This window comes from Perna viridis, chromosome 5, assembly GCF_037379345.1.
Source record: "Perna viridis isolate PV_CMFRI_1.1 ecotype Kerala chromosome 5, ASM3737934v1, whole genome shotgun sequence".
NCBI lineage: Eukaryota > Metazoa > Mollusca > Bivalvia > Mytilida > Mytilidae > Perna > Perna viridis.
In genome coordinates this window covers 4,485,515-4,511,304 of record NC_142449.1, presented here as the reverse complement: position 1 = coordinate 4,511,304, position 25,790 = coordinate 4,485,515, and the positions used below count along the sequence as shown (strand labels likewise).

The 25,790-nt window shown below is 33.5% G+C and overlaps 1 protein-coding gene across 1 annotated transcript; it reads left to right on the top strand.

Moving 5' to 3' along the window:
* Positions 1–379: 379 nt before the first annotated feature.
* LOC148615677 (protein sel-1 homolog 3-like) lies at positions 380–25,790 on the top strand. Its single transcript, XM_088582166.1, has 23 exons — positions 380–486; positions 2,010–2,586; positions 3,132–3,258; positions 5,074–5,198; positions 5,626–5,741; positions 6,071–6,129; positions 6,322–6,454; positions 10,525–10,663; positions 11,342–11,547; positions 12,620–12,754; positions 13,627–13,744; positions 14,056–14,237; positions 14,482–14,619; positions 15,054–15,116; positions 19,952–20,125; positions 20,398–20,522; positions 21,052–21,135; positions 21,330–21,420; positions 21,681–21,771; positions 22,078–22,184; positions 23,292–23,419; positions 24,630–24,732; positions 24,987–25,790. The coding sequence occupies exons 1-23, from the start codon at positions 430–432 to the stop codon at positions 25,095–25,097; spliced, it is 3,189 nt and encodes a 1,062-aa protein (XP_088438292.1). The 5' UTR covers positions 380–429; the 3' UTR covers positions 25,098–25,790.

The following is a 25,790-nucleotide window of genomic DNA, read 5'->3' as shown; positions in this document are numbered from 1 at the left end:
CATGGTGGCTAAACTTTCTATCAAGTTTTATCGAAATCCCTTCAAAGTTTTAGGTGGAGTTGCGCTCGGATAAACAGACATTCTTTGTGGAGGTATCAAAGTGCTAACAGTGAGAAAGTTTTTAAGAAGCTCACGCTTGTAGTGGAGTAATGTTTCGTATTAAAATTGTTTGCCTAATACAGTGCACGGTCTCCAATATATGTTTTACAGACAGAAAAAAAGATATTAAAATGTATAGGTTTACATTTTACCGAAACGTGTAATATAGCTTGCAAGCCATGCAAACTATTGATAATTCGTAAGATATTCTCTTTAATTCAATTTTTGAGGACAAAGGCAGTGACAACGTGGTAAAGTATCATCCCAGTGTAACAGATGTCCCAAATACAAAATAGTAAGAAAAGGGAGGTAATTCTAAATTAAACTAGGATGATGGAGATTGGCACTTTATTTCAACGTTTATGTTTATTTTTTGTAACAAATAAGGTACAGTTATACTGTTTCATTTATTGAAAATACATTTCCTCATTCTTTGACATATTTCTCATTGTTTACCCCATCTGAGATCCCTCCAGTCGGTTATTTATCACATCCGTCTTCGATAAATGAAGCTCGCGAAATTCGAAGGGGGGTGGGTTTTAAACGGACATATTATATATTTTCTTATCTTTAAAAAACTGCTTTTATTTAGTCTTATTCAAATTTTCGTAGAATCTTCCAACATTATATTTGATACAACCGTGAATGACACGAAGCAATCACTATAACTATACAGAAAAAATATTCGTGTGTTCTATACATATTTATATATATATATTTGAAGGAGGAAGATCAATTGCACCAAAGTCAGCAAAACCACCACACTGTGTGTCTTTATTTGGCATTTTCTCCTCCATCTTTTCACCCGTTCGAACCCCTTCACAATTATGACCAGTTGTTGCACGAATCGATAGGATATAAATAAGTATTAATTTTATCAATCTGGATAATCATAGGCTGATCTGAATCAGGAGGAGGCTGGATGTCATATCATCCTTATATAATTCAACTTTTTTAAAATGTAATATTTTTAAAGTTAAATAATTAAATAATTTTAATAAATAAAAAAAAAAAGTTCGGTGAAAAATCAAGCATACCCGTTGCTTAACACTGTATTATTAACACAAATAAATATCATGGATAATATACCTATAATTATATATAGTCATGCATATATTACCATAACACTGCACAGAAAGACTTAAAAGTTATGTTATTCACATTATCCTAATCATACCGTCATTCTTAATTATGGCTTCAGAACTGTAATTTTGAAGTTAAAACCAGAAAAGAACTCTATACATGTATAAAATTATGTGATTGGTTGTGTCTTGTAATGCATTTTCTGCGACCAAACCCATATTAACATTTGACAACCATGGAGAATCAAAAGAGCTTTTTAGGTAAAAGGTAAATTTAAGAAATACAAACAACAAAAATCAATGCAGAGTAATATTTGCATAAACGTGTGTTTGGCTGACAGATTAATACAGGAATCTCACACAAGAACTTTCGTGGATGAATTAATTAAACTGGATTTAAACCAAAAGTATATATATATTTATCAAAACGAGTAAACTCTTAAATATCACTTTCTAGCACAAAATAACATTTTTAAATAAAACGAACCATCCACCGGTCAGTGTTTGTGTTCACGTTCGCTTGCTCGAATATGCATTAATTAAAGAAACCGACATTTGTAAAAGTACTTTCACCATATCCATTTTCCTTATATATTAGTAAGCAGATATTAAGATAAAAGAGGATTTTTTTCACAGTGGTAAATTGCATGATTATTGAAATACATTCCTGTATTTTTAAAACAATATCGTTGTTTAAAGTTTATTTGAGGTACTTGATTTAAGAGGAATCAATTACCTGCTGTGATCACATTACCCTTCATGGGAATCAACAAAGATGTCAACTTCTTTATCTACTGTGTTTTATTTATTTTTTTAAATTTATTTCAGATTTTTCTCGGTTTTTGTGTTAATCCCTCACCTCAAATGATGTCAGTTGTGGTAAACAAAAAATCCTTAGAACAACAAGATCACATTCAAATAATTAATCCACCAACAGTGTTAACAGATGTAAGACATCTTAAAGTTGCCTACATGTGCTCAAAGTCTCAGATAGTTCATTTACAAATAGAAGCGGTTGTCGCTCAAAATCTTCGGTTATTTCAAGCAACTATATTCAATAAATCTTGGAAATGTTCGGCAGGACCTTCCCGGAAACGTCGAGTGACGCTAAGTCTAGATGATGGGTATTTATTTAGACCCGACTTTTTAAGCAGGGATCCTTTAATGATAGATACCAATACAGTGACAATTCGTGCGTGGATTTTAGATCCAAAACTATTACAGTTAGCTCAGAATAACAATGACAGTTATAAAAGAGCAAAAGTTAAAATATTTCATGTATCGACGATACCACCCCCTTATTCAAGGCCTCCGAGAACGTTCTATTCTTCTTGTGAGAGTTGGAGATACCGAATTCTAAAGATGTCGTTTACACATGTAATGTTTACCTGTCCTGTTGAGCAAGGTAATATGAATATACTTTTTACTTTAATAAAATTTTCATTGTACATAACCCAATCACTATGTATGTATAAATAGTATTTATTTCGCATGTATATTGATATACAGTATTCAGCTCTTTTGTTGGCAATGTTAAATTATGTCTTCATCAGTTCAATTTGGTATTTTAAAAATGCGTGTCAAAGAAAAATCCCTCTCTGCCTTTATATATGAATTTTTCACATTGAGTATTCTATCCTATGAACTAGGAATGCTTTGGTTGGCACCTTTATGTTTCACCTATAAGAGATGTATGGGAAAGTTAAGGCAGGTTTATGTACACAATTAAAGTATTGTTAGTTAAAGAAAACTTGACCAAACTTTCTGAAGCTTTTTTGATAGTGTCCGTCGTCAATGAAAAAAAATTAACAAAAATTTAGTTGACTTGGATGGAATACAATCTCATCCTATTTTTCTTCAAAACTAGGGAAGGGAATTAACTAAAACTAAAGATGCAAAGATACAATTTGTCTGGAGTAAACTCTTGTAATTGTTTATTTATCGTTTCAGAGGTAGCTAATCTTGTAAGTTACCCATTGGCCCTGAATGGTTTAACATATGGAGTTTATAGATCCTTCTCAGCATACTCAAATGAAGAACTGGAGTATAAAAGGCGGAATCTTATAGACAAACCAAGGTATACAAATTAAGTCAAGATTGTTTTATTAAGCAGCACATCAAAAACTTTGTTTTGAGTATCAAAGCAATAAAACTCCAACACGAATATCGAGAGCTATATAACAATTTAAATGATTACTTCTCTAAAATCAAAACTTTCCGATCCATTCATATGTAAATTGTATCAATAAGCGTCTACGAGCCCTACAGTTTTTTTTTATCCGGCGGGTGTTTTTGAAAAAGCAGAGGACGCTTAACCTACCGGTGCACCTGGTCCATGCTCCTAGATTTTTGGTGGAGTCTGAGTTGCTCATTTACTTTTGTTACTTTGTATGTATAATTTTTTGGTAATTTTATGTCCTTTGTTGTGTATGTCTGTTTTCCATGTCTGGTCTTTGTCCCTGGATTACATTCTTTTGATTTCCGTTAGAATCTTGGTTCTTTTGATTACTCTTTTACTAAAATTAGAACTTTCCCTTACCGCATGTAGATTAATAAATATACTAGTACGTGTAAATACAAGTCCTATTGCCGCACTGTCCGAGTGTTCCTGACTGTTTCATGTAAACAATCTCGGTGTTTCTGCACGTACTTGAGTATGAATGTCCTTAACTCTATTCCAGGTTCACATTCTAGATGTTTCTTTAAGTGCCTGGGTAGGATTTTCCATAACTCTATTCCAATCTACTCAATCTCGGTATTTCTTTACGTACTTGAGAGTATTATTATCCCTAACTCTATTCCAGGTTTACAATCTCGGTGTTTCTGTACGTATTTGAGTGTGATTGTCTCAGACTCTATTTCAGGTTTACAAACTCGATGTTTCTGTAGTATACTTGAGTGTGATTTTCTCTGACTCTATTCAAGATTTACAATCTCGGTGTTTTTTACGTACTTGGGTTTGATTGTCTCTGACTCGATCTTTTCTAGATTTACAATCTCATAATTTCTTGACGTACTTGAGTATGATATTGTCTCCGACTCTATTCCAGGTTTACAATCTCGGTGCTTCTGTACGTACTGGAGTATGATATTGTCTCCGACTCTATTCCAGGTTTACAATCTCGGTGTTTCTGTACGTACTTGAGTATGGTTGCCTCCGACTCTATTCCAGGTTTACAATCTCGGTGCTTCTGTACGTACTTGAGTATGGTTGTCTCCGACTCTATTCCAGGTTTACAATCTCGGTGCTTCTGTACGTACTTGAGTATGGTTGTCTCCGACTCTATTCCAGATTTACAATCTCGGTGTTTCTGTACGTACTTGAGTATGGTTGTCTCCGACTCTATTCCAGGTTTACAATCTCGGTGTTTCTGTACGTACTTGAGTATGGTTGTCTCCGACTCTATTCCAGGTTTACAATCTCGGTGCTTCTGTACGTACTTGAGTATGGTTGTCTCCGACTCTATTCCAGGTTTACAATCTCGGTGCTTCTGTACGTACTGGAGTATGATATTGTCTCCGACTCTATTCCAGGTTTACAATCTCGGTGCTTCTGTACGTACTGGAGTATGATATTGTCTCTGACTCTATTCCAGGTTTACAATCTCGGTGCTTCTGTACGTACTGGAGTATGATATTGTCTCTGACTCTATTCCAGGTTTACAATCTCGGTGCTTCTGTACGTACTTGAGTATGGTTGTCTCTGACTCTATTCAAGATTTACAATCTCGGTGTTTCTGTGCGTACTTGAGTATGTTTCTCCCTGACTCTTTCCCCGGCTTACAATCTTGATTTCTGTATGTATTTCAGTATGATTGTCCCTAATTCTATTACAGGTTTATAATCTCGGTGTTTCTGTACTTGAGTATGATTGTCCCTAATTCTATTCCAGGTTTACAATATCGGTGTTTCTGTACGTACTTGAGTATTGTAAATCAGCATCACTCTGCAGTATTATACACCATGCCATGTGGAATGGAACCTACTTCTCACCACTCCTCTTCATTACCAAAAAAGGTAAGAAAATGTAGATTTAGTTATAACGAGCTGATATCATTGTCAATTTAAAAAAAAAACTACTGAGAATGGATATGGTGAATATTTTCCAAGAGATAACAACCCCACCAGGATTAAAAAGTGTCAGATTATGACCATCCATGGGTCTTCAATGACCAGGTACATATATATTATGTGGAGACCAAACCCATACTATTTAGCTATGTTTATTCGAATTTTTAAAACATTTGTTTATTTTTCTGTTTGTATTTTTTTACTTTTTGTTGATTTTTTACAATAAAGACATCAAGTTCGTATAAAAAATACGATGAAAATTACACCGGGCTCTTCTTTGGAAATTGACGATAATAGAAAAATTAGAAACTCTTTACAGCTAAACAAGCTTTGTTATTTCCAACTCACTTCAGTTTAGCTCTTTCTCATTTAGGTAACCTTCATATTCAAGTAACATTATCCAACGGGGAGACTGCCGCAGCGTTAACAGGAATAAAGGTTCCCAAACACGAGTGGGTCAGACTAGCATTTGTGTTCAAAGATTTACAGGTCAGTTCTGTTATGAATACAACGTAACAATGATAGTTGACGATGTCATAAAAAGAAACATATAAAGGTGGTTGAAGGATTTAGAGATAGTCGACATAGTAATAAATTCAATTTGACCATGAATATTAAAGAAATAGCTTTTTAGACTAGGTAGGTAGTAGTAGGGGTTTCGACATTAATAGTACTAGAAATTTTGTATGTGTAAATTACCATGCCATCTTTTGAAAAATAACCATAATCACATATGCTACTTTTATTTTACCACTGTAAGTGACCTTCCGATAAAAAATTCACTTGTATTATTTCAGCAGCATTTACTTTATTTGTAGTGGAAATTAACACTGAACCGTGGTTACGATTTCAACGAAACAGAGTCTACGGAATTTGCGTAAGTAGGCTTGTAAGTTAACATGGACATTGGCAGAAAATGGACAGATTGACAGGAAACCGGGCAAATAAATAACAACAATGAAACACACAGTAGATTTTTACCAAGTGTTGTTGGAATTTTACCTGGAAGACTTAAGTTGTTAAAAATTATCTACTCCAAAGAAACAACTAAAAAACTATTTTTTTGCAGATTTAGCTCCACCGTACGCTTGGACGATACAAGAGGTTTATTTGTCGTTGGTGGTTCAGATTATGTACCAGGGTTTACTGGTTATATAGGAAAACTCACCTATTATAGAAACACTGCTGTGGAGGCATCAAAGGTCGGTAAATAATTCTAAAACAATATATAGATTTCATTCAGAAAAAATACATTTTTTTTATAATAGTAAACGCCATACAAAGCTTTATATCATTGAAAATTACTGTTGTGTTTATACCATGTGTACATTGCTTCAAGAGAAAACATGAGTTAAACAAGACAAATAACACACATACAGAGTATATTTTATGATAATTTTATTTCAGAAGTAACACGGTTTCTGATTGGATAAACAATGTCGCCAATCATCTCATAGACCAAATTTTGTAATGAATGTGAAGGCTTTTTTAATGATTAATTCCTTGAATTTTGATACTTAAATTAAGGAATGGTTGTTTTATTTCGATCTATTGGAAATAACCTCAATGCCTGTGGTGCACACTTGAAAATATATTTTGTGTGCGCCACATAGACCCTTAAATAATAATGAAGTTGTATTACTGAAATATTGTGAGGTAGGTGATTTATATGGCCCTGCATCTTAAAGGAAATATTGTTTTACCCTCATCCGTCCAGCAAGTTTTCGCACGATAAAGCAAAGTCTGACACCAATTTGATTAAAACTTTAAGAAAGTGTATATACCCGTAATGAAAAGCGCCTTTCATCTTTGTAGAAAAAAATCAATTGATCGTTTTGAGATATTGAAACTTATTCATAAAATAAGATGGTGTTTTCAAGTTTCAGATAACAACTAAAAACGCTTGTTAATTAAATAACATTATAACAATAAAGTTGAAAACGATAGCAATTTCCGTACAGCCGTTACACCCTTCATTTCGTGCATTATAAAGCTAGGACATCGTTGCTTTGAGCTGATAATTCGACTGTCTTTGTGTAAATAAACCACTAAAACCCCCAAAAATCTTTCATAACATAGTGTTAGCCAATCATTTGCACGATATGAGTGACGCCGACCATCAGCTGACTGTTCCTATACTTGGTTTAATTTTCGTGCTAACATTTATTATACTCAATACTGTTATACCCGGTTTCCACTCATATGTGATATTTGTAAAACATGACGGGCAGAGGGGTTTCTTAATTCCTTTGTCAATCATTTGGGGTCTCTCACGGACGGTGTAAAACATTGAAGCGTTTACACAATCCCCGGGCATAGTCATACCCGTGAATGTGGGCCATGGTGTATTCAGTGTAATTAGTTGTCATGTGACCACGTTCATTCATTAAATTCATTAAATGCATTTTCACGTGATTTAATGTCAATCCGTGACCTAGTGTTCCTATTTGCAATTTGTACCGCTATATATTGTAAAGCTTACAGGATTTGCTGAATTTTTGATCCAAAATACTTTTTGGGATAAAATCAACACCTCCAAGTGCATGTAAGACACAAAGATAGGTCAACTTAATGGTGAAATCTCGAAGGCCGAAAAAATAATGTTATGTTTCCGATCACCATTGTAAAATTTTTTCTGGTCGATAGGTAGAGATTTATTTTTATTTAAAATTTTTAAAATGGAAGAAGTCATAGTGACAGCAAACTTACAATACAATGAACCAAATATGCAAAAACTAATAGACTTAGTCCACGGCCTAATCCCTTTTGGGATTCGGCGCTTGAGATATTTTTTGTTTTGACGGTGGTGGTCAAAACAAGAAATATTTAATTTAAGTGCCGAATCCCAAAAGGTGTTATCCACGACCAAGAGCACACTCACGGCATGTGTGTTTACCATCGAATCTAAATATAAACAACCAATATTTCTCTTTGTTTTTCCATATAGGATAGAAAAAAAAATCTATGGCTTTATTTTCTACTTTTTTTTTCTGAAAGACAATCGGCAGACGTTATTTTTTTTCAAAATAACAAATAAAAAAAACCTTTGGGTAGGGGGTCTGAAGGAGGGTCGGGAGGGTGACCGGAAACATAACATATTTTTAGGTGTAATAGGATGGTCTATTTATTACTCCAGCAGTGCTAGAGGTTGTCTGGCACGCTATTTTGTTGCAAAACACATGGCATTGAGGAATCTGTTTAGTTGGGGTAGTCCAATTAGCTGCCCACTACTGTAACATGAAGTTTCGGGACTCTACATACATATAGGCATTATGTACTCGTAAAAGTTCAGTGTACATGTTAGTACATTCCCCGGGAGCTCTAACGATTTTCAGTTTTGCTATATATGTATATGTCAGACTGCATGAACTGGCAACTCTTAATACGATTTTTAATTAAACCAATCTTGTTTATGACCTTATGCCAATAAAGTAAAGTTTGTACATGTACATGAAAATTTAATTTTAGTCACATGCATACTTGATTATTTATTAAAAGGGTGGGGATTTTATTAAGTATCAAGACATTAATACTGCACACGTGAAAATAAGTTTTGTTAAAGAAGATTTACAGGATTTAATGAAATAGAGATTCTAAAGTTAATGACAGTGTTGTGAAGTGCTGAATGTACATACGCATAATGTTGGTTCTGAAACCAAATGATACTGACAGTGCCTCTAGATATGTTTTATACAACTGCAAAACTATAGTATAGGAAACATTTTTCAGGCTTTTTAGAAGTTGATAAAATCGTGTGATACAAGATTTAGTTGAAATATTGATTTTGAAGTGTTACAATGTTTTTTGTTGAGTTCATGACTGTAAGTGGGAAAACATAACAGTTTTGCAGTTTTATTCTCTTTTGATAGAGAACTTTTTAACTAGGACTAATGTAAAAACAAAGACCTTATATATTTAAAAAAAATTGCTGTTGTATATTGGTATGGTGCTGACAGCGGCGTCATCGTCCATATTCACTTGGTTTTCGTGCGATGACTTTAGTTATGGTTGATCAATTGTTTTGAAATTTTGATATGATTTTACTAACTACTAAAGGAATGCTCCTATTTAATTTTGAGTTTATGACCCCTACCGTTTTCAAATTAGGGCAATCCATGTAACTGACAGATACCACTCTGTTGGTTTCTGTTAATTTAAATAAAAACTGAGAGTCCAGAATTTTACCAAGCTAACGTACATAAAGTGAAATGGTCAACTCTTAACATGACATATTAAGTTCAACACATCCATGCAAGTACACCTTCAAGAAAGAAGCATTTTTTACATGTATATGACTTGTTTTATGATTATGACAAGCCATTGTGGAATTTGTTTCCCATTCATTGGTGTCAGTGGTAACATATATTAATGGATATTTATCAACATACGCATAATTCAATTATTGATATCAATAAATGGAGGCGTTTTCTAGACAATGAAAAGTGTAATCAAGGGAACCAAGGTTATAGTGGTAATCAAAAGAATGTAATTCAGGGACAAAGACCAGACATGGAAACAGACATACACAACAAAGAACATAAAGTAACTAAAATCATACATACAAAGTAACAAAAGCAAATGAGCAACTCGGACTCTACTAAAAACTGGGAGCATGGACCAGGTGCACCCGTAGGGTAAGCGTCCTCTGCTTTTCTAAAAACACCCGTCGAGTTGCTCATAAAAAGTCAAGTCCGAGGTAGACGAAAAAGGAAAGGAAAACCATGACACATTGAACAAATCAGTTTTCATGGCGCAGATGGATACACCATAACGAATTACGAGTTCATGATGACGACCATAAAACTTTTGTGGTGATGACTTCTATCTTGTAGCAACATAACACTGCTCCAGAAGCCTATTTGAGACAAACACATTCGAGACAAAACTTATGTATGTTCAAATTTGCTCATCGGGCAATACCAGTCTGCGTCCATGCTTGCCCCTCGGGCAATACCAGTCTGTGTCCACGCTTGTACCAATTAAAAAGAAAATTTCGGAAAATGTTTTTTTTTCAAAATAGATAGCTTCCTTTAATTTTTTTTAAAAAATTAAGCTGTTTTATTGCCTTTGAGTTTATCTAAATTTATTCAAAAAGGGTGGCCAAATATAGAATAAGACTTTAAAATATGAAAATAACAAATATATGGTATTTCAGAAGACCGAGACAAACCTCTTTCCTGAGTTCTATTTCTTCAACAATACGTCACCTAACATATGTATTGTTGAACGCAGTCTCAGCGAAATACAAGCGTTAATTATGATATATTTGTAGATACCATTCCCCAGTCCGTATCACCCGATGTTTGAGTTAGGATTGATGAGAAGAGAGGACAAATGTAAAGAGTTTATATCATGGGTTAACAGACTTTTCTTATCGTTTAGACAAAGTCATCAAAACAGACAATGGAGAGGTAAAATATATTTACAATAACAAAATAAAATTCAATAACCCTGAGTTGTGTCATTGACAAATATTTACAAAAATATACTAATTTATGCGTTTTAAGAATTCCTCTTTGGTTGCTTTACTGTTATTTACTTGCTGTAAAACCCAAGATTACATTTTTAAGGAAAAAAATAAAACTTTGTTTTTCTATATGTTTTCGTGGTAAGATGGCGATATTAAAGGAGAAGTTGTAATTTTGTAGGTGCAAACAAGGGGGGTTATTATTTTTTATAGGGATCCCTTTGTGACTGCATTATTGTTGATAGACTTTTTTACGGGTTATACTCACAACTTGACGGTGTCGGTGGTGGAGCAGGATATGCTTACCCTACCAGAGCACCTGTTGTCATTCCTGTTTTTTTCGTGGGAGTATATTTTACTAGTTCTTTAGTTTTTTTGTGTAACGCTTTTTTCATTATCATTAGTTTTTGTTCTCTTCATTGTGTACGTAAATTGTCTAAGTTTCCTGGTTTCCTGTACTTGGATTTAGACTTTGCCCTACTATTGACACTTCAGTATTTTTGACAAGACATCATACCTAAACACATGAAGAACAAAACGTACAACACAAAAGAACAAAACACGAACATACGGATAAAAGACCTGTATCATTTTGTGATATTTTAACTCTTTTTTTCTTCAGAAAGCTGTCATCCATATTTTTTCAAGTTTTTGAACAAGATGAAATATGCCAAGTCAAAAACAGACATCTGTATGTTGTCAGACGAACCACCTTCATGGTATCATAAAGATATTTATAGAATAATCGAACAACAGGCATTTAACAAACCCTACTTCTCATCAGTAACGTCGAATGTAGTATTGTTTAAATGGGCAGAAAGACTTGTGGTAATATCATTTTTTTCAGTCCGATTCTTGTTTAAAACATCCTCTGAACAGTTTATTTTATGGCAGTGTAAATGTAAAATTTCATACTCATCTAACGTACTTATGTAGTGCAATACCTTACAGATGGTAACATTAACAGTCTAATCAATATAACAATAGCGTAAATGTCCATGATGATTTTATTCGACAACATTCCAAGACAAATAAGGAGTCATGGCCATCGCCACGATTTGTTACCTAAAGAGTAATCAAGGGAACCTAGATTCTAGCGAAAATCAAAGAATGTAATCTTATGGAATCTTTAAATCAGTATGTGTTAAAGGTCAAGATGAACAACAACGTTCATTCCTTCCAGTCTCCTTTGTGTCAACAAAGGTATAGATGCCATTATTTTTGCTAACATCCTCCATCATGAAACTGCCACGAACAAAACTCCACCGTATTTCAAGGACAAATTCATACCAATTATTTCGTTATTCTATACTTCAACTTGAACCTCGCTCCATAAATTGGAATTATAACTTTAAAATTCTCAAGGATGGTGTGGAAGACTATGCTAGAAAATGGATCAAACGAGATCATGCAGACCCTGATTGGCTGTCAGAATGGGTGACAGCTGTAAGGTCTTTAATCTTGAAACGTATGATAGGTCTATATAGATCAATGAGTGACAATGCTACGTCTGTTTTCTGAAGTCAGTCTCATATCTTAATCTACACTTGGAGATCCGATGGCAAAGAAAACATCATGACCAGACTATACCGCAAACCTGATGACTTCTCATTCCGTATTGTCAATTTTCCCTTCATCTGAGGTTACACCCCTTCAGCGTATATTTTTTCCATATCACAATTCGTACGTTAAAGTAATCACTACAGAAGTTTCATAGTCGTCATTACGAACTCCGCTCGACTCCTGGTTTTCTTGATTGCTCTTTAAAATCAAAAACAAAATCGAACACACATAAGCATTGTCCCGATTTAAAAGAATATGGAAGTTTAAAATATGCTCATATGTTGATTACATAATTTCTTCTAAGAGACAAATGAACAATCACATCTCTTTTTAACAGGAAAAAGGTCTGAGAAAAGTAAAGAAGGCCGTGCCTATACTTAAGCAATCAGCTTGCCTCGGTAACAACGATGCCATGTACATGCTTTCTGTCATACTGAATAATGGCATCGCGGTACGGGCAGATGAAATACAGGTAATCATAATTTAGTCTAATGATACATGTATGTTTTTTACTGCACTATATAGATATGCATGACCATCCTGCTTTCCATACCCCCCCCCCAAAAAAAAAAAAATAAAATTGAACCGAATAAACTACTGGAATAAGGTACTATGTGGGGATAAATATTTTGTGTTTGTCTTTAAGAAGAGATAATACTAACACCACCCTATCCTTTCGTTTTTTTCAATTTTTTTCTCTCACAATTTCCTACTTGGCCGCGTTCATATATGACACAAAGTTTTAACACGATGCGTTATGTATGTGTTTTTTTTTCTTTTTTCCCAGTTCATCACGATCCAATCTTCATGTTACAAGATGACATGTTATACATATAATATTTGGTCGCGTCCGTCTCGGTATCTCTTGGACAGAATAATATTATATCTCGTACACTGGTTTGGCACAATCAGTTTCAGACTTTCTTCTTCTTCCTCTTCTTCTTTTGTTGCCGTTTTTCTCATTGTAAATATGCAATTTTGCGCGCATCATGTTTCAAAGTTCTTACTGTATTTATATATAAATTTTTTATGCGGTACTTTTTTTTATGTTATGTTCTGCTGTAACAAAATTTTCTATTTGACGAACTATTTTTTTTCAATACAAGACATGAACATCCCATGAGGTATTTAACTTTTGACAAACATGTCTCCTTGAGAAATTATCGATAATAGTGCGATGCGAGGAATTGTGCATTCCCTTTTAATAATCTTTCAATGTTGCCAACATTTCATATATTATTATCAGCAGTATCAAGATTACGTTCAAATTTGCTGTCCATCGGATAAAATTTCTCGTTGAACAATAGCAATTTTAGGATGTTGTAATAATACCTAATCTTTCAGGCCCAAGCATACCTTATGTTAGCATTGTTGGGCAAGCACCGTCTTTCGTCACTTGCCCTCGGACATAAACATCGCAATGGACTGGATGGTGTACCAAAAGATGAAGAACAAGCCTATAGTAAGTGAATGTCATCAATCATGATAATGATATCTGCTTTAAGACAACATTTTTTTACTCAGAAATGATATTCATATCGCAATTGCATTAGTGTTTGGAAAACAAATGTTATGTAAAGCATTACATATTGTGTAGCATTCAAACGTATCATGTATGCTCAATAAAGATGTCCAACTGAAAAAAAAAACTTATTATTATTCTATATACAATCTTGGAACAATACTGCGTAACTATTGACATCATTATAAATATGCTACCGACTTAAAGAATGGTACACATTTATAATGATCATATATCTTTCTGATACAAAGCTTACTACAAGTACGTCGCTGATACCACCAGACAAGATAAAGAACAGTACAAAGATACAGATGTATTCACAGAATCAATTAGACTTACAGACGAAGAACAGGTCAAACAACAAACAGACGAAGATGGTGACATCTTTCATTGGCTGAAACACCAGGCACAAAAAGGTGTATTCTCAGCTCAGGTAAGAATCATACCTCTTGGAAATGTTAGGCGCAGAAAACATGTAAGTTACACAACTCGTAAAACAGAAATAACAGGTCCAGAAAGGTGTATCCTCAGATAAGAATCACATCATAGTGTTTGTTATATAAGGAGATATATTAATACAAGGTTTCTAGTTTCTGAATCTCTTTGATTTTGATTTTATTCTTCTTTATGTCAGATGTACTGCTATAAATGCCTATTATTAGCATGTTGATTTTCAGCGAAACATAGGACGAATGTTATTTTGGGGATCACAAGGGTTAAAGCGTAATATTGGAGCAGCTTTGGAGTATTTGCGTATGGGAGCAGAAACTCAGGATCCACAAGCTATGTATGATTACGGTATCATTCTTCTTAGGGTAAGTTTGTCAGACTCGATTAGTGCAGTTTATTTTCACTATAAATATGATCAAGCGGCTGTTTTGTACTTCAGTTAAACATTTCTATACTTATCTGAATGAGCAGGAAAGGTTTAGTTTTGACGTAAATGTGTAAAAAGTGAGTTGAAATACTCTAAACCTTTTACCCAAAGCTCGTTTCAAATTACTTTAAAAACTTGTTACCATTGTTTTCGCAATTATCAAATCACTAGAAATACAATTTAATACATTCTCAGATTTTTAAACTACTCTTCCATTGCACATTACCTTGTTTGATTTTAGGGTCACAATGACAAAACAATTTCATCATTAATAAACGATAATTTTAGAAGATTTTAGTACATGAAGATAGGAAAAAAGTGTGTTCATAGCAATGAGGTTTGATTCTCGTTTACTGTACCGTTTCATCACAGGGTCATGGTACAGAAGTTAATAAAACAGAGGCGATGACTCATCTGAAAAAGTCTGCAGAAAAGGTAGTTCCTGTTTCTTACTTGTCCTGTATACTTTGTTGTGGTAAAGGACCCATACTCAACAGGAGTTTATATTATTTCTTTAATCTTTATTTTAAATATCGGGTGACATTTTTCTTCCTCTTCTGTTTTTAAATTTTTTAAACCTAAATATAGTATATTGGGACGTGGAAGTTCCGGCTATTTTTGTTGTTTGTAAGAAACAATAGTTATTTCCTGTTTTGAGATAAACCATTTTGATTTTGAATGGTATCAACACTATTTAGAGAGATGGCTTCTTCCTTAGAAAATATCTTAAGTGTACCTAGTTTTTACTTGTGGGTTGTGCAAAGCTAACCCGAGATTTAAATGGTGGAAAAGATTCTGTAGTGAATGTAGTTTTAAGATACACAAAGCATTGGGATATTCGACAAATGTGAAAAACGTCAGCTTAGAATTGCATAGAAAGAGTTATCAAGGAAACCAAGGTTATAGCGGTAATCAAAAGAATGTAATCCAGGGACAAAGACCAGACATGGAAAACAGACATACACAACAAAGAACATAAAGTAACTAAAATCATACATACAAAGTAACAAAAGCAAATGAGCAACTCGGACTCCATTAAAAACTGGAAGCATGGACCAGGTGCACCCGTAGGGTAAGCGTCCTCTGTTTTTCTAGAAACACCCGTCGAGTTGCTCATAAAAAGTCAAGTCCGGGGTAGACAAATTAGGAAAGAAAAACTATGACCCGTTGAATAAATCAGTTTTCATGGTGCTGATGGATACACCATAACGATCCACGAGTTCATGATGACGATCATAAAACTTCTGTAGTGATGATTTCAATCTTGTAGCAACATAACCCTGTTCCAGAAGCCTATATGTTAGAGTTAACGATACAAAAACAAAAAGTCTGCGTAGTTTGGGCAAGCTCTGGCATAACGTATGAGTTGTGATATGAACACTCCATACGCAGGTGAAAGTATGTAACCGATTTTTCTAGAGTAACATACACTCTTTGTTGTACCGATGGAACACTATGGATCGGTTGTGGAAAAGATGAACTTATTCAAAAAGTAAAACCTGACGGTGATCAACTTAATATCACGTTTTGTTTCCAAGTTAAAGTTACAGCAATGACTGTTACAGTGTCAAATGATCTTTTATTTGTTGGTGCCAACGATTCAAGATTATGGCAGATCGGTGCCAATACAGGATACGAGTTTCACTCACTTTGTGACATTGAACCTTACTAACCGACCGCGCTTCATGCAACATCGGAAGGTCGCGTTATTGTTGGTGGAATAAGTTCATTTGGTAGTGCAATTATCTCTTTACAATTAAACGGAAACAATAAGCAAATGATTCCACAGAACCTTGAGTATCCCGTGTCTAGTACCGTTACTACTGGTGGAAACATACTCGTGATAGATAAAGATCATGAAAAACGTCAGGGCAAAATGGTTGTACTGAATCCAAAATTTGAGGCTATAGGCAGATACAATGGCGATTCAAGGGTTAATATGTATACATATCAATTTAATCCTACATGTTTGGTTAGAACCACCAGAAACAACATTGTCGTTACCGATCTTAATTCGGACTGTCTTCATATCATAGACGGTAATGGTAATCACGTGGACATTTATAAACTGTTTGAAGATGGAATCAGATTTGCACATTCCCTTTCCATTTAGACTAAGGATTATCTTTGGCTAGGATGTACAAGACGTGCTGAGAGCTCTTCAAAGACTGCTGCCATTTATTTAGTCAATCTTTCTGGATGTTAATTTAATCTAAACATGAAGCAATATGTATCGAGCAATAACGTGTAACACTAAATTCTAATATCAAGTCATCTTTTGTTGTATGCTACATGAATTTAAGGTATCTGCTTCGAAGTCAAACAAACATGGAATCATACGCAGTAATAAGTTTTGGAAAAGATGATATCTTCTAAAAAAAATGTCAATTAAAAAGTTTAGTATTACGAACTCCAAACTGGATTACCCCGAATAGAAACCACTAAATTGTAATATCATCAAAGCACAGTAACAGGGAAGTCAAAGTAACAGACAGAAACAAATATTTTATTCTTTATTTTTTATATTAAATGGAAAATGTAAACTGTTTGTAGAAGTAATTATGTTATATTATATTCACAAATATCGTTGGTTGCAAACGAAATACATTATCAAGCTGTGTTCTGTTAATATGCTCAATTTTTATAAATCTTCTTTATTTCTAATAATATTTAAACACATTCATGGCAGTCATATTATCTTGTGAAACAAACTTCCAAGTTTTGAAAAGATATTTGACTTTGACGAAAAAACTCGAATAGGAAAATATGTTTGTCAAGAAGGGAAGCATATTAATTCAGTGACCTGTTTTATATCCACCTCAATAAAGTATTATTCAGGAGGGTTGCAATACTTCAACGCTTTTTACTTGTCCGCCCGTCTCTCAGTCCACCCGTCATTTTTTTGCCTGCATACAGCCTTAGATTTTTTTCGATTGATTACGACAAAACGTAAATAGTGGTTGATTTGCATTGACACTTTTGTTGGAAGGGAACTTCAGTTAGGGTCATAGATTTATGCTTTTCACCTGGATAATCCAGATTTCCTTGAAAAATTAAGTGAAATATAAGTAACCTATAGAGCTTGAATGGGATCAATTTTAATAGAAATCTTCATAGGTGATCAGTTTTAATGAGGGTACTTAGATAAGATCACTGAATACTACCTTTTTGATTTTTTAGTCAAATAAGTATATATAAGGACTATGAAGTGTGTTTCATACCATAATGACTTTTATGTGACCTTCACGTAAAGGTTAATATATGTTGATCGAGCCTTAGCTCTTTTGCATGTGGATGTTTTGTCATGGTGATGTGTCGTGTTCCAAGGTGACATCTTGAATAACAGTGGGTGGCGTATGCTATAATATTTGAATCATTTGTTAGCTTTTTTCCTTTTCAGTTTAAAAGGGATATTGATTTCAGAACATTACTTAACAGACTGATAATTTTAAACTTTAAAGAATGAGTTCAATAAAATCTTTGGTCTGCAAAGGCAAAACAAACAAAAAAAACTCGTTCAGAAACAAAAGCATTTTTGGATTTTGTATTTTCTTATTCTTCACATTGCTCAAGTATTTGTGTAGCTTTTATTATGTTACCGCATATAACAATTATGAAGAGTGCATGTAGTACATGTAGGGAAGTCTGTTAAGATAGGTTGTAGCAAATGTTGACAATGCAAGTATTGCTTATTGGTGAATATGCATGGGGTTGCAGACCTTTTAGGGAAAAGTGTAAAGAAAAACACTCTTATGGTATACGGACTACAGACTTTTCAAAGTTATATTGAAATATGACGTGGCAAACAGGCATATAAATAACAATCATGGTCAGTTTATTTTTCGGACTATATGGACGTGAAGAATAAAATTAAAGTGCCCTAAAACAATCTTTGATATGTTCTATCAAATGTGAATGTGAATTTTTCATGTGCAGATATTTCAAAAATAAAAGTTTGCATAGGAACTGCAATTTTTGAGTTCAAAACATAAATTTAAAATTCCAAGTAAAAAGTCATAGGCAGTCTGAAGACCGATGGACTTCGGCTTTTAAGACTTTTCAAATTTGTATCTTTTGTGATCTGTTTTCTCGTTTGATAAAGTTAGGAATGCGTTTTGAACGTCAATATATCATAAAAATGGTTATTTGGGTATGTATTTCAGTACAACTATGCACTCGAAAGAGTTATCAAGGGAACCAAGGTTATAGCGGTAATCAAAAGAATGTATTCCAGGGACAAAGACCAGACATGGAAAACAGACATACACAACAAAGAACATAAAGTAACTGAAATCATACATACAAAGTAACAAAAGTAAATGAGCAACTCGGACTCCACTAAAAACTGGGAGCATGGATCAGGTGCACCGGTAGGGTAAGCGTCTACCTCTTATAATAAACATTGGATATAAAACATTTTGCAGACAAAAACAATGTTGTTTTTGGCATTGTCTGCTGGTACGACAACATACTTGTCATGTATAGTAGACAATGTTTTTGCTACATCGGGGTCTTTGAAAACTGATGTAGCCTTGGCACTCATTGACCTACTTAAAACTTTCATTCGTTTCAAAATTAAAGACCTCATGGCCTTTAACCACTCTGACAGAGAATCAATGTCTTCTTGTTCTCGTTTTATCCATTTTCTTGCATAGTCCTCGACGGCATCCATAAGAACTTTAAAGTTATAATTCCAATTTATGGAGCGTGGTTCACGGTACTTGGGACCTTTAGAGAGGATATTACGCAGAGATTCGTTTTCGATCATTCTTTTTGAAGAATTTCCATAGAACATTTTCCATGATTCAACATTTGGCTGAAAAAAATGCTAAAACTCCACTGAAAACGTTTTCAATAGAGGCTTTTGACACAATGTGATTGTACGTTCTTGGGATGTGAAACCATTTTGAAGAATAGAATACCAATATATGGGATCAAATTTTTCATTTTTTTGTTATAATAAGTTATTTAACAAGAAAAATGAAGTAATAGAATTCTTATAGAAGAAAATAAAAATTACACACTTTTTTTAAGAGTTTAGTCATCAAAATGATTTTTGTTTCATTATTAGTGTATTTATCATGTCGCAGAGGCTGGTTGTAACCATTTAAGTACATACATATTTGTTGTTCTATGTTTCACTGTGTTCCGCGAAATGCAAGTTGAAATTATTTTTGTTCCACTAGACGGCGAAGTCATCTAAATGTATTTGTATCTGACATCACATTTTGTTGTTAAGTCCTCTTTTCTCATGCTGTAACATATTCCAGAAAAATCCAGCAGCTTTGAATGCCCTTGGTTGGTACGCCTTAAATCACGAACATAATGTCACAGCTGCTGTACAATACTTTGAAGAATCCTACAGGCTTGGTTCACCAGATGCTGCTTTTAATCTTGGCATACTCCATCTGACTGGAGGATTCTTAGACAAAGTAGTAGATGCTGTAAGATATTTTTATCTTTGTGCTGTTTGAAATAAAACTTAAAAATATGTAAAATGTAAATTTGAAGAAAATTCTAATAAGTGATATATCTTTAGTAGTTAACTTGGTCTAAAAACTTTGTAAGGGAATTTACAAAATGTTATTTTTCAAGATAGTTTCTTGATCAAGTAAAATTCATTTACTTTGTAAAATTAAGGAACAGGTAACAATGAGTGTTACACCTTTACACTTAAGAAATTAAGTTAAATTCACTTCATATGATAAATGTATAGGATAAAGCCTTGACATATTTCAACTTTGCCGGAGTAAGAAACCAAATTGACGCTGGAATCCAGATAGCATCTCTGAATATGAAAGGAACGTCAAAGATGACAAGAAATATCTATATAGGAATAGAGTGAGTATAATTAATAACACAGAGCAAACTTAATTCGCTTTCTTCAATTTGGCCGAAGAATTTTTTGTTTTTGTTTTTGTTTTGTTTTGTTTTGTTTTTGTTTTTTAAGGGTATTTGAACTTATTATTCCTTTGTTTTTTAGATAGGCGTAGATGCCTATCTTATACACAGTTATGTTTATTGACTTTCCTTTAGTTGGGACCTTTAAGTTGATGATGATACAGTGTATTAATAGTTCATCTATTATTGAACGCCTCATAAAGCACTGTAAATAACGGTGAAAAATGCAGACAATCAAGACAGCAAAATTATTTTTGTTGACAGAAAATCATATTGTGACGCTACTTTGAGTGTGTCTTTTGCTATTTATTGACCTTTGTATGCAATTTTAGAAATGTTAAACAAAAACGTATAGGTCAAGATGTCACATATAGGTACAAACTAATTTTGTTTTCATCCAGAAAATCTTTACGCCTGATCTCAAATACTTTAAGAATACATTTGAAAAGTGTTACTTTATATTCTGTAGATGGGCCAGATTTATCGCTGAGAAGAACCCCGTTTTAGGGCTGGTACTGAGGAAGGCAATCAAAGCATTCAGGAACTATGATATGTAAGAATCAAATAATTTATGTCAATGCTACTTGAAAATGAATTAATTTATGAATTACTATGAATGAAAAATCCTATGTATGTAAAAATTACAAAGATTGATTTTTGTGTATTTTAGTGTTAGTGCTACTTCATAATTAAAACCAACTCGGTTGTAATGATGATGTCTTTGATACCCACTTTCTGTCTTTATAGGCAGACCTCAATGTTATACTATATGATGGCAGGGGATGCTGGGATAGAAGTTGGATCTTTTAATTCAGCCTACCTTTGTGAGGACAATCAAGTAGGTCTGAATGTATTTGATGGAGAAAAATATATATATATTGTGAATAAAAACGTGATGGTTACTAACCAATTAAACAACTGTTTCAACAGCAATTCAATACACTTATGTTATGAACATGTGAATCGTATCACATTATTTGACATGAACATTATAGTATTTGTGAAGAGTCCATTTATAATGAATACAAAAAAAATTCACTTCTTTCTTTCATATACTTTTGCCGTTCTTCTATAAAAAATTATGTCATGTGTTTATAGGATGGGATGACTTCGCTGGTTGAGAAGGATTGTCAGTGGAGAAACTACAATATTACAACACTGAGAGAAGAGCAGTTTGTTAACCCCTATGGTAATCCCCTATCTAAAATAAAATTATTGTCACATATATATCATTTTGTATTCGTTAGTAAAATGACATTAAATAAATTAAAAATTGATCATATGGGAGAACTAGCTATTTAGTTTTTCTCTAATGCAATAGTAAGTTAAAGAAGATATTTCTTGTATTTATGTAAGTGGCATTTCCTTGTTAGTGTTATATGATGTAGTACTTAAATTCATCTCCTTCTTGTCGTTTTTAGTTACTGAAGCAAAACATTTTCTTTATTTGTATAGCTCATTATTTATACGGCTGTTTTAATTGTGCTATTTCAAGCTTTGATTAAAATGGGTGATTATTACTGGTATGGTTGTGGACATTACCGAGATGTTGATAAAGCGGCAGATTTCTACACCAGAGCTGCTGTCAAAGGGGATCCACATGTACGTAAAATATTTTTACACTTAAAAATACAGAGTAAAGTACATTTTATGTAATTCATTTTACGTTAATTGACAAATGATGGTATACCTGGCAAGATGGCTTACCAGCATTTTTGTAGGTAGTAAATTTAAGTAGCAGTCTTTATAAATATCAGACAAGAGATGACGCATGTATTTAAAAATAACAACGTAGAGTTCACTTTTGATTGTATCTTAGAAACAGTTACAACCCCACGAAACCTGACTAAAAGTGTCATTTTGTTGTTTCGGTTTTTTAGATAACAATTGTGTAGATTGTATATGAAATTGACACTTATTCAGAGTTATTGTTCTTGATTTAGAAGATATGAGAGGGATGTTAATTTTCTCAAAAATACCGTTTTATATACAGAAGGAGCTATAGTTACGAATAAATATGGCGTATGTAGACCATTTTTTGTTCGGTGGCTTTTTCTGCACAATGTACCAGCTCTTACCTTGCCATTGTCCAAATTTAAATAATTAAATAAATATACGACTGGTTGTTCGACCTTGCTAAAGAAACAGTTATTTTGTCGAACCTGTTTTTCACTGAATTGATGCCGCCTTGAAAAGTTATATTTTCGATATCTTAGACTAGATCTTATTGAGAAATATTCTGTTTCTGACAAAAAGATTATAGACGATGGATTTTCAAGATATCTTCCATTTACCCTCAGTGTTGTTTTGACTACTGATTTTGCTAACATTACTCAGTGACCATTTTCTGCTGTCTGATTGTATTACAATATACTGGATTCGATAAACGGAATATAAGTGGGTAGTTCAGTGCGCTATAAACCTGGTAACCCACCGTTTGCATTGAAAATGTCTGTACTTATTCAGGAACATTATAGTTGCTTCCAACTTTATTGTGTATGCTTTGATATTGCCATTTGTTAAATGGACTTTCCTTTTTTTCTATTTCTTGTGACTATATTTCATAAAGTTTATCAATTTGGTAATTGTGTTATTGACCTCTATTGACACAGAGAGGTCTTGGGATCGATCCTCCATGGCCCAAGGAATATTTTTGCGGGTGAACATTGTTCTCTAGTTACCAAATACAAGATTTGATTTGTCTTTCAGGCAATTTTCAATCTTGGATTCATGTTAGAAGAAGGAGCTTATATAAAAGATAGTATTTGGACAAAATTGGGGATACCACGTGATGTAAGAAGAAATACTGAAGATGTACTGAAAACCCTGTACACAAGGTAATATTTATGCAACAAAATATATTTCCTTTAATGTGGATAAATCTGATAAATTAACCATACCTGCCACCAATATAGTTGATATTCGCTCAATGAGTTGATTTGAATCCCCTTGTCGTCCACACTGTCCGTCATACGTCCTGTCTGATTTTGTTAGAATTATCTCGACCACCCAATGGCTGCCATGCATTGTTTGCGATTTCGGATGCTGTCCGATATCAACTTCCTGCTTCATGGAAATTTCTCGTCCAATATCAAATCGATAGGATTTAGTGCACCGACTATGATGGACGCTTCTTGGCTAAGTTGTTTTTTTACTTTCTTGGCTCTTAAAAAGTTAAGGTATGAAATGAAAGTATATACCAATAAAAATATTATACGGATGTTTTTCCGCAGTAATTGTGTTTTGAGAATAGAAATTTAAAATAATTAATAAAATATTGTGATCTTGAATTTGAGAAGTTCCAGATCACGAAGTCAAATATTGAGAAATTTTGTAAAACTAAGCAATGTGCAAATTTCATACAGAGTGAAAAAAACATGTCAATAGTGAATGCCTGATGTATGTACAACAACAAATAACTGTCTTTTTTTGAATTTGCAGAATTTCGACTTTCAAGCAAAATTCACGTTATATGAGGGGAGCTCTGACGTCCCACGGTCCCAGCTAATTAACCACTATACGTCAGAACAATCTCGGACTATACTGGGCCGAGCCCAAAAAATGGTGCAACTTCATGTTGAATCAAAAATAAGTCAGAATACTACAGAAGAATTAGTCAAAGTTTTTTTTTATTGCTGCATCGATAGTATTTGTTTGTATAGATATACCGACGCGTCAACAATGGAACAATTAAAATATGTCAAAATCTACGTACATGGCCTGTACGTGAAAATAGGAAACAAAGACGGTCTACATGCACAAAGTAGCGAACCGAATAAAATAGATTACATATAAAAATTAAAGATAAAGTAAACAAGACATAATAAAAAAGCTAAAGCAACAGTAATATGAACTCCCACAAAAAAAAACGGTTGTGACACCGGGTGCTCCGAAAGGGTAAGTATGTCCTGCTCTGCCAGCGGCACCTACCAAATTGCAAGTGGGATAATCCGGTAATAGTATAGCAGCAATAATGCAGCTCATCGACAAGAGTCACAAAGGGGTCCCAGTGTAATAAACATATTCTATTAACCTAGTTTTTTTCAGATGTAAAGATTCACGACAAACGGAAGCTTACTTACCATGCAGTATTGCTCTTTATAAAATCCAGATGTTACAATGGTGGAAACAATATGAATTTATGATACAGGTTCGTATGAAGTCACTTATCACTGAAAAATCTGCTGTGTCCCATTTTGAAACATTTAACTGGTTTAATGTATTTCCATATTTTATTAATACTGAAGAGCAGAATTACTGACAGAACCCAATATAAAAATATTTTTGAATTGTGAAAGGGAAACTACCAATATAATTATATTTAAATAAAATTATTTTATCATTGAGTGCTTTGGTTGTTGTACGTGTGACATTTTTATTTCGTTTTTTATATCTAATTTCCAGATTATTAGTTTTATTTGTGTTGCCATTGTGACAGTTTTGAGTGCACGGTCCATCTATAACCATATTACAGGACAAAATCAACAAGTTCATCAACTGACAACTCAATTATAGTCATCATTGTGATGTTTTTGTGCTACTTAGTCTATTACTGTTCATTACAATAGAGTATGTTTAACGTTATTATCACTGTTAAGAATGTTTCCTGTTTAAGAATAACAAGGATTTCAAGGGGTTCTGAAATCTTTTAAGATATTTTGTGCTAAAATAATATATTAAAGTAGAAAAAATAATGGGTCAGTGTGACCGTTTTTGAGATGTAATTATTTTAAAGTTTAAAAAAGCTGGCAAGGGGTTTTACTTGATTTTTCATTGGTTATGACTGAGTGGGTTTATTTAAAAACCTTGAACTAATAAAAGAACAACAATCTAAATAACATTTTGAGGTGTTTTTTACGAAATTATGAAAAGAAAAGTGGGGGTCACTGAGCAAAAAATACCAATGCTTTGAAATGGATAAAACTAGAGGCGACCAAATATCTGACTAAAATAGCTGGACATGAGCAGTGTACATTTAAGGATCTTTTATTTTACGAGACATGGTTGTGTACTTAATTTGAAGATATGAGTTTTTCAAAATAATTTTATGTAACATTGAAACAGATACTTAAGATAGATTTACTTTGCCTTAGTTTTGGAAAAAAGTGAAGTACTTAATATTTATATGTGCAATATACTTTTATCAAGTGATTATACAATGTTTATTTTTATGATACTTGTCCGTTACCAATAAAATATAATACAACA

Coding starts and splice junctions, on each gene's coding strand:
- LOC148615677 (XM_088582166.1), top strand. CDS start 430: ATGATGGAGATTGGCACTTTATTTCAACGTTTATGTTTATTTTTTGTA. Junction 11,548..12,619: donor AATGGGCAGAAAGACTTGTG/GTAATATCATTT, acceptor TCTTTTTAACAG/GAAAAAGGTCTGAGAAAAGT. Junction 23,420..24,629: donor CTGAAAACCCTGTACACAAG/GTAATATTTATG, acceptor AGTTTTTTTCAG/ATGTAAAGATTCACGACAAA.